The sequence below is a fragment of the Acanthaster planci genome, linkage group LG05, assembly GCF_054643075.1.
Source record: "Acanthaster planci isolate LZ-2023a linkage group LG05, COTS_SCS, whole genome shotgun sequence".
NCBI classification, from domain to species: Eukaryota; Metazoa; Echinodermata; class Asteroidea; order Valvatida; family Acanthasteridae; genus Acanthaster; species Acanthaster planci.
The window spans coordinates 17,575,373-17,589,118 of NC_141781.1; the positions used below are offsets into that span (position 1 = coordinate 17,575,373).

At 40.5% G+C, this 13,746-nt stretch overlaps 1 protein-coding gene across 4 annotated transcripts in view; it reads left to right on the top strand.

Moving 5' to 3' along the window:
* Nucleotides 1-10,142: 10,142 nt before the first annotated feature.
* LOC110987625 (long-chain-fatty-acid--CoA ligase ACSBG2-like) overlaps nucleotides 10,143-13,746 on the top strand; it is a 39,639-nt gene continuing 36,035 nt past the window's right edge. The window contains exons 1-2 of one of the 4 annotated variants that reach the window (XM_022250505.2): nucleotides 10,143-10,283; nucleotides 13,019-13,155. In XM_022250505.2, the coding sequence (XP_022106197.2) occupies nucleotides 13,034-13,155 (122 nt within the window). In that variant the 5' untranslated portion in view covers nucleotides 10,143-10,283; nucleotides 13,019-13,033. Of the gene's footprint in view, nucleotides 10,284-10,303; nucleotides 10,514-13,018; nucleotides 13,156-13,746 lie in introns of those variants that run through there. The other 3 variants (XM_022250506.2, XM_022250504.2, XM_022250507.2) reach the window with 3 other exon arrangements.

The window sequence follows — 13,746 nt, forward strand, 5'->3', positions numbered from 1 at the left end:
CTTCTGTTATAAAGGAATGATTTTTTGGAAGCGATGTAGCTTTCCCTTTTTGTGAGCTAGAAGGCTCTCTTTGTCCCATACCAACAAAATGCCTCCCAGTGCTGTTAGGCATTGCCTCAGCACACCTGCGAAGAGAAGAACACGCTTTCTGGTTATCAAGGCAGCCAGTGACTCCAGCCACCTCCTCAACAGCATTGTTGAGGGTGCCCAGGGTAAATACCCCTCAATGCTTGAAGTCCAGGAGACCTTTCTCCCACCATGCAGCAAAGCTGAGAGACTAGGACTTCAACCTCCTGCAGACCCGGGAAGAAAGCTGGGAGGAAACTACACATCCAGCACAATTCACAATGCCACCCAAGACAACTCCCCCGGGCTCGAACCTTCCCGCAGGGAGTAGGTATCGCTAAATCGGATTTGGACTGGTGTGGGTCGTTATCAACTCAGCCATGCACCTGCCAGTTGGGCCTACGAAACAGCTGCCTGTCAGTATGGTGCACCAGAACGGACGGCTCAACACATCCTGACAGAGGCCCTGAACTTTGACCTCCCGAAGATCTGGACCTCAAGGGTGCAGTGTCCCAATTCAAGGAAAATTCTCCGCCAGGCCGAAGCGCACAAAAAGTACCCCCAGAGATTGTTTCGAAAAGAGGGGTCTGTTTGGGCCAAGAAATGGTGGGATGGTGTCAGTACGGCCCAGGATCATCTGGGGGCAAAGCAGACAAAAATGGGATTGAAAATTAGTCAGAAGAGCCCCAGGAAGGTGAGGGATGTCATTTGAAAAATGGCCACTGGGAGGGCTTGGCAACATTCACTTTTGGGGGGAGGTGTGAGTTTGTTTTGGGCGGATAATTAAAAAATTCATTGGTTAACCTACTAAAAATTGAAAATCAAATGAAATCTGAAGGACCAAACAACACATTGTTTTTTGTTTGAGAGGCCTCAGGGACTTCAGTTGCCTGCCATGGGGCTCCAAACTTGATTTTACACTATTTCAATGGAGCTTGAATTGGTTCAGTGCACCCTCAATGAACTCAATCCTGCCACCATGGAGTGGTTAGAGACCCTTTCAAACACAACCTAGCTGCTGTCGCCTCATACGAAAGAAGAAGCTAGAAGAAGAAAAAGATAAATGTTTGGGGGGGGGGGGAACTCAGGCACTTTCGCCTTTAAGCTGCTATTTCCCGCCCGACTGTTAAGTTCAAGCGTTGTTCGTGAAAAAACCTTCCATTTTGAAAATAAGCCATATATTACGAGCGTATTACGGATATCGTAACTTAAACAAACAAATGCAATTTTATTTTAGCGCGTTCAATTTCGGATTGATTTTTTTTTTATTACAGTCTAGCTAAAATCATGTAAAAGTACATAAAAAGTCGAGCAACACGGTAGACAATATGATGAGTTATTTTGCCCTGATAACAAAAAGTGCAGCGCCACTAATGCAGCATATTTTTCATTATGCACCATAAAAATGATGCAATAATTTTGGAAACGAAGTAGATGCCAAGACACCAAAAAACGAAAAACAAAATTAAAGAAAAAAGTACAACACTACAACATCCCCAAAAACCGAAAACAGCATCAACTGCAGCAACAACATACAAATTATAACACTGACGGCAGCGTCTGCAGCAACGAAAACAACGTAATAAAATGTTGTTATTTAATCAAACAAAGTTCTCGTCATGCTCAGTAGAATGCCACATGTCGATCATCGCGCAATGTAGGTTTTCCCCTGTCAATTTCGGCAAAAAAGAGAAGCCAGTTTAAGTTACATGTGTTTGAATTAGACCCGTTTTTCCACTCACGTTTTTACTATTTTTCAAATTCGGAATTCAGGCATTCAATTTCGTTTGGAGTCATTCAGATTCCTTTAGCAGCTTTATTCGTCATTCAATTAACAAAGCTGGTTCAACTTTACGTTGGCTGATTTGCTTATTTCCAATGTCGTGAAGAGGTAATCACTTTCGCAAAGTGAGAATTCAGATCAAAGTAAGATAAGAAATTCTCAAAACAAAACAAAACCAAAAGCAACAAATAAACTGAAATAAAAAGCTTCTGTCCATTAATCCTTAATTTTTTTGTTATTCCTGTCTGTTTGGACATGGTAGTGGTCTTTTCTTTCTTGGTAGGGATCTTTATATCTCAAAGCATTCCTCATGTATTCCTCATGTTTCCCACATTGTTTATGGGTTTCTTTACGCTTTTTATTTATCCTGATTTTTTATTTCTGTCTATTGTTCTCTCTGTCTTCCTCAACTATCAATGTGTTTATTTATTCCATTTCTTTACCTAGGGTATGCCCAAACAGTTACAAACTGGTTTCCATTGGGCCCTGTGATCATGACAAATTAATAAAATAGTTAGAAACTCACGACGAAAAGTAAAAATTGACAAATATGACCGACATTAATATTTACAAATACAGACCACTAAAATATCATACACACGTGAACATTTAAATAATCAAGGCATTAATTAAATACTGTACCAACAATACTGTTGGCGTGCCAGACAATTTGACAACTGTGGTTATACCACTGCATGCACTTCAATAAAGTAATGATATAGGTTGTCCAGGTTAATTTTGCACTTCTTTAATTTAAAACTGCTTAAACGAAAGTTTAATTTCGTCAAAGAAGGGTCAATTGCCCTAAATGTTGATTCCAATTTTGAAATAGCAATAGCTAGATTTCACTTTCAGAGCATTGTAATTCACGAAAAAAAAATAATTCAAAGCATTTTAACGATACCTATGTCTCGGAGACCGACGCCTTTTGGCGACAGTTTATTTTTCAACTTTTATGTTCTCCTGGGCGGCCCGCTGTGTCTTGTGATTGTGTTGCTGTATGTTTATTTGCCCCAAATAAATATTTTAAATATGATACATTTTATGACGAAATTGAATGACTAAAACCGTAAAATGCATAACAAAAAACGAATCTGCTTTTCCAATTCAACGCCATTCCAGGAGTGAGACGAAAATGACGATAAATAGGACGAATAAGTGTGTGTGTTTTTCTCGTGATTTACAATGCTCTGAAAGTGAAATCTAGTGGTGTTATTTCGAAATTGAAATCAACATTTAGAGCGGGTGACAGGATAGGATGCGCTGGGACCAGTGGCTTGATGGCCTTGTACAGATTTTAGTCAGACAGGGCCACAGCTAGCAATTCACAGAGCATTGTGGGTAAATTTCTGCCAGGCGCTCGAGCTCGCTCAATGCGTTGTGCAAGCGCAGTTGTTTTTTTCGTTTTCTTCCTCACTGCTAAAAATATCTTCCCCACACTTTATTGGTTCCTCCAAAATTGATCAAGATAACCAATTATTTGATATATGTCGCCCAAAACACGTGATCAGTGATACTTAGTGGAGATAAATTACCATACAGTGATTGTACCAAGGTCACGTTTTTATCAAGCCGTCGCTTTGCCCGTGCCAAAGCATTGCCCTCGGCGAAACCCAAAAATTGAAACAACGCTTGGCTAACAGGAAGTGATAACCTCGCGGTCACAGGTCGTACACAATGTAGCCAATCACAGTGGAAAGCCATCAGCCCTTCCCAGCACGCTTCATCGGGCGCTGGGCGACGAGCAAATGTATGTATTACCCCCACTAATGAGAGCAAAAAAGTACTCCCACTTTGAGAAAAGACAACGGAAGTGCGTTACCCAGTTGTGTGCTCTAAGATACTTTCAACTGGAGTTTAAAAACACATTTGGCGTACGTTTTCCCCACTTTGTCATGGGCGTAAACCTCAGGAGATTGGGGGTATAATCCCCCTCTACTTTTTGACTGGGGGGGGGCAATCGGGGCCCATACTGAAACATCCCCCACAATGGTAGGAAAAAATGAAAGCTGATTGTCAAACAATTTTCGGAATTTCCAACCACCCGAACGTATTCATTAGCACTTAGAAACGAAAAACAAGTTTAAAAATCATACATAAACCATTTCAACGTAACGTTCTACAGGCCAGAGCTTACAAGGCTCTTTCAAACGTCGTGCTTATGCTGTGTTGAATAAAACTACATGATCACGGCTTTAGCACGGCATAAGTTTCAAACATCGAACTTAATTTACAAAACAAACAAAACATAGGAATTTGCTTTCAGTAGGAGAAAGGCCAGGACGTACTTAATGCAAAAATGCGAATTTGTGACGTCAGATCACATATTCAAGCTGCGAATTTGCAACTGGTGAGATCTCAACTTGAGCAAAATTTTGTTGCGAATCTTTCATGACGTCAAATTTGCTTCAGTTCCACATTTATCTGACTATAAAACTGTAGTATATTTTATGTATTCAGACCTCTGGAATGTTAACCTAAAATCCTCGCTAAACCTCTTAGTAAGGCCTGCGCTTAGATATCGTTGTCATTACATCAGTAAATCTTTTTGGTGATTGCAAACAGTTAACGAAAACAAAAGATAAAAAGGAAAAATTACAGAGAGAGAGGAGATACTCTCTAAATCCGAAAGAGTGAATTTAAGGACAAGACGTTTTACAGTGAAAATCACTCTGAATTTAGACTGAAAAAGGCTGAAAATAGCGCCTTCCAGAGGAAGTTCGAGTGAAATTTTAATCTTTTGGAGTGGAAAAATTTCACTCCATTTCTTCTGGTCCTTAATTTCAATAGGAGGGATTGAACTTTCACTCAAATAGAGTGAATATTCACTCTTTGGAATTTAGAGAGTATATTTTCACTACTTTGACTGATTATCGACGTCATGAACAGTCGGCGATCTCTAATGAATGTTGTACTGGACCGTCAACTTAAGACCAACCACAGTAGAATTAGCTCCACTTTGGGTCAAGAGTACATGTACTCGTGTAGCCTGCCCATTAATGATTGGATTCATATCTAATGGTTCTTTTGCAGTTTCAGTTTCTGATGTCATGTCATACGTCACGACAATGGTCACTATGCTGAGGTGAAATCCCAACTAAATCAATTTTTTTCTCCCGCACACTTAACACTCTTTGAAAACAAATTCTACCTTACATTGTTGCTGTTTAGTTTTCAACAGAATTAAGTTTATTTTTATGTGGCTGTTGCAGTCTATGAAAAAATAATTTCACTGAACTAATCTGAATTGAGCGCGCTGAATCTCTTAATGTAGATACCGAGGGAGTTATTACATGGCTGCCTCCAACTGTAGCATGTCACCCTCTACAAGTAAGGACAACTTTTTTTATTGGACCATGAACACAGTACGAAATTTGGCAGGGTCGTAGGACAGGGAAAAAATCATAATACTCAGAAGCTTTTTATTTATTTTTACATACAACTAACTTGTAGTATAAGAAAACAACTACTTTTGGAATAATCAAGAGGAAATTAACTTCGATGTTTTATACCTGACTCAAAACGCTGCGTCCCGGGAAAAATTAAACACAGCCCATTTTCCTTACTGAAAGGAAAGCCCTGAAGTGCCGTCAAATATATATATTTCCCAAAAAGTTTACTATATTTGTGTTGTGTTCTTATTGACCAATATGACTATCATTCAACAATCATAGAGTTCTTCATGATTATGTTTAACAATGCTGCAATTTTTTTTTAAATATTCACTCGGAAAAGGATCAATATACTTACAGTAACGCTCTGCTCCATATGAATTTGTAAAACCATGCAAAGGCATCATGGAGCAAGGAAATAAAACGTCATTTCAAAGGATTACACTGCGTTAGGCTACTTCCTGCATCGATCAAATAACTCCTTAATTGTAGTAAGTCGAACACAACAACGTTAGCACTTGCCCGCAGTCTCTCGTCCATTGTCCACGGATTATCTCGGATCGATGCTCGCATCTGGAGTGCCCTACGAGCATTCTGAACCCACAGTGTGCCATCTTAAAGTATGAACCATCCCTTATTTTTCACAAGAGTTGATCATACAAAAGGTCAAACTGTGCAAGAATTTTTACTTATTTCTATCCATACACAAATCATGTCAAACTGTGCCAAAATTACCTCATTCATATTCATAAATCAAACGTGACTTTTTCCTATGAGCTGGACTTCCCGAGGTTATATCACCGATGTTCAGAACGCATTGTTGTCAGTGTAAGTTACAGGATTTTCAATTACATATGATAAAAGTGCCTTATCATATCATTCATGTTTGCAGATGAAGTGGAAGCTGGCCCATGCTGTGGAAGAAGCTGCCGAATCTCTTGAGACTTTCCACGTCGATGAGCCTGGCCCTTCAGCTCGCCCTTCAAGTGCCTGCAGCATCTCCACCAGAGTTGCTCCTTCTGCCGCTGCCTCATCCAGATCCAAGTCCTAGAAGCTTTCTTAGGCAAGAAGCCTTCCCCTCAGGCCTGGCCAAGCGAAGTCAGCAGATGATGAGCCTCCACTCCACGAGCTGAGCAGGTCTTCGAGTGACTTACACCCAGTGAAGACCGCGACCGCGAGGTCTTCTCCGAGTGGATCCAGTAGGTCATCATTGCTCGAGACCATGGGCTATGGAGGCCCTGCCAGCCAGACATCACTGATAATTAGCAACCTCGTGCACCTCTTCATCGTGGAGAATGGCATCATCAGGAGGCAGCATCTTGGCCAAACTTAAGGCGGGGCATCATGGCCAGCGCACCTATGCCACAATATGCTCCGTCCACCATCAGGACAGACGCTTTATTCACAGGACAGCCTTCCTTTCACTTGAGCCAGTTCCTGGATCTGGACTTGACTAGTATCGGTAGCAACAGCCTAATGAGTAGGACCACCGTTGTGCCTTACTGTGACTCTCTCGTAGATGTGTATATGTATGAAATGAACAAATTTGCACTATAAAAACTTCCGGGCCAGATTGACCCAGAATTGGGTCCCATTCGGTATAACCCTTTTCTGGGTCAAAATATGACCCCCTTTCGGGTCACATTTCACCCTTTTGGGGTCATATTTGACCCTTTCTGGGTCATAATTTGACCCGCAAAAGGGTTATAACGGATGGGACCCAATTCTGGGTCAATCTGACCCGGAAGTTTTTAGAGTGTGACATGTTCATTGATAGGTGATTCTTACGAAATAAATTAATGAAATATATTAATGTGTTTGTTCTTCATCATTGAATTATAGACAGAGAACGATAAAGAATAAAAGTAAATCATACAATGATTATGGTTAAATATCATTAATTACTCAAACGATGTTCTTTCATCCTTAAAGTAGACATTTATTACAAGTATTACAAGTATCTTAAAATTATTATGGTTATATATCATTATTACACATACAATACAATATACGGCGTGTCTTTGCAGTCATTCCACAGGGTTCTAGGCCTGGGAATCCTAAACTTCCACCCCAGGTTCATTTCGGTCTCGATGTAAATCTGAGCATCAGACATGAACTTGTATAGCCACCAACATCAATCCACATGAACTGGTTTCTGTGTCCATCAGGGCCATCGTATCACAGATGTGAATGTTGACATCAATATAAACCTTTTTCTGTGATGTCATAATCGTGCTGGACCTATGGGTACACCGCAGCAAATCAATTCCCAAAGAAATCAGTGATAAATACCTGTATTTCACAAATATTTAAAAAGTACTCACAACTCTCACTCTCTCTCAATTTTTAGTGGGTTGACCGATGAATTTTCCAGCAATTCTCACCCAAAGCAGACCACCCCTAAAATGAAGGAAATGTCACTGCCCAGAAAAGTAGCCATTTTGAAAATGCATCCCTCTGCAAAACGGCTAAAATAGTGTCACTTTCGGACCCGATTGCATCCAAATTGCTCAGAATTAGAAGCCCAGACAAGATCACGATCTTGAAGCAGAATAACCTGGAAAACGACGTAAAAAGTGAGCACATCAAATAGACCTTTTGTTTTAATGTAGGTTTCCCGGTTAATTTGGGCAAATGAACAGCCAATTTAACTGTGCCATTCTATTTCGCGTGAAATGATCTCATTACAAGACTAGGCAAAAGTATTGTGGCTTCATTCGATTGAACTAAATTATCACCTAAACTAACAATGTAACCTAAACACATTCAATTTCGCAAGCGCGCTTTCGAGGTGTGTGTTTGCTCTTGCGTTTTAAAAACTAGAGCGCTGTCAAAGGTGTACCTGCTGAGCGCATGCATGTTTGCGCGTAAACCTTAGGAAAACTCGAAAGTTTTGCACGGCTATTTTCATATCTGCGTTTGTATTCTAAAACGACACATTAACAAAGTCGAAACGCGAACAACGTGAACACACAAGAAATAAAATGTGCGTTTCATTTTGCTCTACGCCCCCCAAAAAATAAACCAAAAAAAAAAAAAAAATAATAGAACGGCAAAGCCGCCATGGCTCACTGCTTGTTATGAATTCGAATTTCTTTCCTGTAATAACAGCTTATGTTAAGAGGCATCCAAGTAATGCAAATATGGTTACTGAATTATACTAACCAAGCTTCATCCAAATTTTTTACAAGATTGGTTGACATACGACTACAATACTGATGTACAAGATAGTTTATCGACCTTAGCGATTAATTTCCTTATACTCTAGAAGAAAAACCTAGTTCTGCGTGCAGACTGCGTGTTGAAAGGTGCCTGTCGTTTAAAGTAAATCAACAAAGACCACAACAAGGGAGATACAGGTACAAAGGCTTCACAGTTCCTTACAGAAGAAAGGAATGCCTATAGAATGTGGGTCTAGTACAGTCAGACCAGACCTGGATGATTATATAAGCAGTGAGTTTGTGAGTTTGATGGATGATGCATACTTAAAATTCCTCTTCAGTACAGTTTTGCACATTGTATCCAACCCAATCATCCTATCCTCTACAATTCTACCCTCCCCCCATCATCCCATATCCCATCACCCCATGTCTACTTTGACTCCACCCCAATCCCATCTACCTCCAGTCCCACATCCACCTTATCTTTCCATCCATATCCTACTCCGCCCCTCCCCATCATCCCATCAATCTCTTACTCCGGCCCTTCCCATCATCCTATCCATCTCCTACTCCGCCCCTCCCCATCATCCCATCAATCTCTTACTCCGCCCAACCCCATCATCATACCCATCTCCTACTTCGCCCCTCCCGCTGGCTGTCCTATCATCCCACTAATCCAGGCCAACCTTATCCAGCATTTCATCCACTTTCTACATACATGTACATGTACCTTGTTCCCCATGATCCTCCTCCTACAGGTACCCTCCCTCAACAAACATCCTAATCTGTCACTTGGAGTCCTCCCCCTTCGGTTTTTCCCAAATAGGCCTACTGCACATGTAATGATTTGTATGTGTCTGAACACTGTCTATAGTTATACATACATATATACAGTACATAAAGTACATGTACATTACAAGAGTGCTCAGCACATATGTATGTACTACAGGGTAAGTACGCAATACAACTAAAAACGTCAATATTCGACTTTTCTAATTGTTTCATTAAATTCATAAGTTTCTAAGCATTAATGCCATATTGAAGACTATTTAAACACTGATGGAATTCCAAGAGGAAGCAAACAAGCACTCAGTGGCACACTTTAACACTTACGAACCTGCAAGAAAAAAATTAACATTTGAGGACGGCCAAACGCCCCGACGCAACGACGGAGGCGGACAGAAGACGGAAATCGGTATTATCATACATAGGCTCGCATTTGCTTCGCAGCTCGCCCCCCCAAGAAAAACAAAACGCGTGCGCGTACTGTACGCTGTACATGAATGTTGCCGTGAAATTGTCAATTTTTGCACACTGATCAACGAATCACGATGGAACTGACCCAAAGTGAAAATATTTCCCAAGCAAGACCGAAGACAACAGCTGCAGTTGTGAAAAGTGATATTCATAAAACGGGGTAACATTATCGATTGCGAGAGGGCTATTATTTAAATTTAAAAATAGTCAGTTAATTCCAGAAATGAGATTCTTGAATTTTCTGGCCGGCTTGGCCGCAGAAAAAGGTTTTCTCCACAATAAATTTTTACTAAATACACAGCATACAGCATCACCTGCCCTGAAACAGCGCGCCGCCATTGTTTGCCTGCGCATTATGATGAGCTTTGGCCGTGTCCGAAACGGGCTTCCAGAGCTACGGCTAGGTCTATTGTCTATGCGTCTCCACGCATTTCGAATGGAGCGAAGACCCAGACCTACCTAGCACTAGACAACAGATTCGGATGCAGCCTCTTCTATTTCATTCAACGCCAACGTACGTGCTGACGTACATGTATACGTACGTCACACTAATACACGTCACGTGTACATATGTATACATTCAGTAAATGGCGATATTTTCCACGTGTGTGATCCTATGCTGTGGTGAGTAGGTCTTTTTCTGCAGATGCTGTAAACACTTTACGAGACAGATGATTGTTTTATTTCTAGGAGTTTAATGTGGAGGGAAAAAAATAGCAAGTGGCCTTTTGAATTTGGCTTAACGTGGAATACCAGTAGCCCGGCGGATGGAGGACGAGCGCTGATCGGGCGCAGGCCGCATTCGTAGGCCTGGTACTTAGTAGACTAGCAGTACCGCTTACACTACCATGTTGGTACGTACATGTACACGTAAGCCTACATGTACATCACATTGGCCTGCAATAGAATCTAACGTTAGACTCAGTCATACTCATAGCACAGCCGTACATGTGCTAGTCAAGATCCCTAGAGGATGTTTCAGGAGGAAACTGTCCAAGTACTAAGTAGAATGTGTACATACATGCATTTAGGCCTATTGTCCCAAAACTTACTTTGAGCCACACTCCATCAGCATGATCATGTATGTGACTCATAGGTCCTGACTTTCATGACTTTCGTTTGGTTTATAATGCTGTCTGGCTATGGGATTTGAATGTGCCCTTTTATTCTGCCTAGGCGATGTGCCTCACTGGACTGTTTAACAAGCAATATTTGGCAAAATCTGGACCGAGGCTTAAACCTTTTTCTTACGATCCTGCCTTTATCAACAAAACAATCTGTACATCTGAGCTACATGTACCATGCATATGCGTATGTTCTTTGACACAGGAGACTGGTTCCCATCCTGTCCTCCAAACGTGTATGGTTCGGAGCAGTTAGTAGCGAATAATTACTTGTGTGTTGGCATTACTGTCTCAAATTTTTTGCATTTCTAATACAACTTGGAAAAATATTCAAACAATGTTGTTAACATTACTTTCAGGCCTAATGGAATGGCCATAATTCTTGGGGGATTAGACCTAAGAAAGCAAGCATTTTTAAGGATTGTTTCAGACACTGATAAAAGAATTGGTCCATCAAGAGCAGTGTTGTAGTCGAGATCATCACAAGACCAGTCACAAGACCAGTCACAAGTAACAGGGTGAACAATGACAAAGGAACGCTTTTGTTGTAGTTCATTTGAATAGCTTGTGACTTGAATTCAGACTGGAGGTCTTGTGCTGGTCTTGTGCTGGTCTTGTGTGGTCTTGTGAAGGTGTTAAGTGGTCTCGACTACAACACTGACCAAGAGAATGAAATTTGCAATACCCGCATATTTTTATTCCCTAAGCAAATAATCTATTCCGCTAGTAACAAGTCACGATGTGCAGAACTTGTCAAGTCACAAGTCAAAACCTGATAAGTCAAGTCACAAGTCATAACAATAGCGACTTAAGTCTGACTGGAGTACAAGTCAACTTAGTCAAGTGACTGGAATCTACAATTCAGCAAATATTTGAAATAAGCCTACCAGTACAAGTAAAACGTTTCAGTCTCCACGTTATTGAAAGCTGTAGGCAATATTATGTAGTTCATACAAAATCATATCCAAGGATTGTGAGACTGTTGGGGGAAGGACAGGGGTGAGATTTCTCAGCGTTTTAGCTGATTTCAGCTTTTTTTGTTTTGGATTTCAGCTTTTTTTCCTCACTGACTTTGTACAAAAGTATAGAAGATTTTCACAGTTCAGCTTCTTGATGCCTTTTTTCAGCAGGTTTCAGCTATTTTTATCATTGGTCAATCTCATCCCTGGAAGGAGTACAATGCACTGCAAAACCCTCAAAAATGCCTACATTGGTGTATCTCAATTAATGTACAGTACTTGTACACTTTTAATAAATGTACATACTTATATTATTTTTCACTGTCTTAAAAGGGTAAAGATTTTCTTGTTTATGAAAAAGATAAACATGCTAGTTTATGCATGTTGTGGGGTCAAAACCTAAAATTTCCTGACACGTGCACAGGGTCAGACTGGCCCAAAATGTCAAGTTGATGAGGTATTTTTTGTCTTGACACACCATTTACATGTAGCTCTACACTACACCTCCACTGAAGGTCTGATCACCATGAAAACATTCTGATGCATTGTCAGGTTCCTACCGGCACATGTTGAAGAAAAAAAATTTCGAATCCCTTTCATTCATTTAGTAATACTGACTCTCAAAATTTGGTATACATGTGCAAAACATGCATCTTGATATGTTTAGGAATTTTTAGGGGCAAATCTCAGTTTCGTTACTTTGGAAGGTTTTGAATTGCCACGGAATGACCTCTGGTACTAGTACTTGTGCATGATTATAAAACATACAAGCACCTACATGTACATGTATAGCCAAGTGTGCTTTGTATTCCATCTTGTGCAACTACATGTATAGCTAAATGTGCTTTGTATTCCATCTTGTGCACCTACATGTATAGCCAAGTGTGCTTTGTATTCCATCTTGTGCACCTACATGTATAGGCAAGTGTGCTTTGTATTCCATCTTGTGCACCTACATGTATAGCCAAGTGTGCTTTGTATTCCATCTTGTGCACCTACATGTATAGCCAAGTGTGCTTTGTACATGTATTCCATCTTGTGCACCTACATGTACATGTATAGCCAAGTGTGCTTTGTATTCCATCTTGTGCACCTACATGTATAGCCAAGTGTGCTTTGTATTCCATCTTGTGCACCTACATGTATAGCCAAGTGTGCTTTGTATTCCATCTTGTGCACCTACATGTATAGCCAAGTGTGCTTTGTATTCCATCATGTGTACTGGTATTGTACTGAAAATATTATAATTATTGTACTGTGTCATTTATTAATTTAGAAGACGAGTCACGTTATGGCAGAAACTGATAGGAATGCTGAAGTGCCTTATGACCCAAATGACACGCTAAATTCATCTGTGATATCAGGAGATGTTACACTGCCCAATGAAAATGATGTACTCTCTCCTGAAAACAGGTGAGTCTATTGCCGTTTGATTTCAGTGTTTTAAGACACCCTTCAAGATGCTGTGGATGCAGGTCAATTTGGTCTGACACCAACTCAGTTCAAGTCAACTTGCTTTCAAGTCAACCTGGTCTCAAGTCAATTCAGTCCAAAGCCAACTCATTCTCTGTGGAAAATGTAATGAACAGAGAATGCCTGATTTAGTTATCTTGTATTCAACAATAAGAATAACGGAAATAAACAGATCCGCAATCATTCTATCACAAAGAAAATGACAAGGCTAAAAATTTAATCTCTAATGATCAATATACCTTCACAACTACAATTACTAGCGTGGTTCATGTGTGATCTGTGACAGACTGATCCAAGGATGCAAACTCATTACAGTGGCCAGCATGTGTTGGCAGGCATCGTGGCACCAGAAAATTTAAACCGTTGGCATCGGTTAATGTACTAGTACATGTACATGTAACTCTGAATGAATCGAATGAAACTACCATAAATCTTTACCTTCCATAACTTCAGAGTTGCAGAGTTTTTGATTCTTCGACACCATACATGTATGTACATGTGTGGGGTAGGGCGGACACCTGGGAGTTTCAC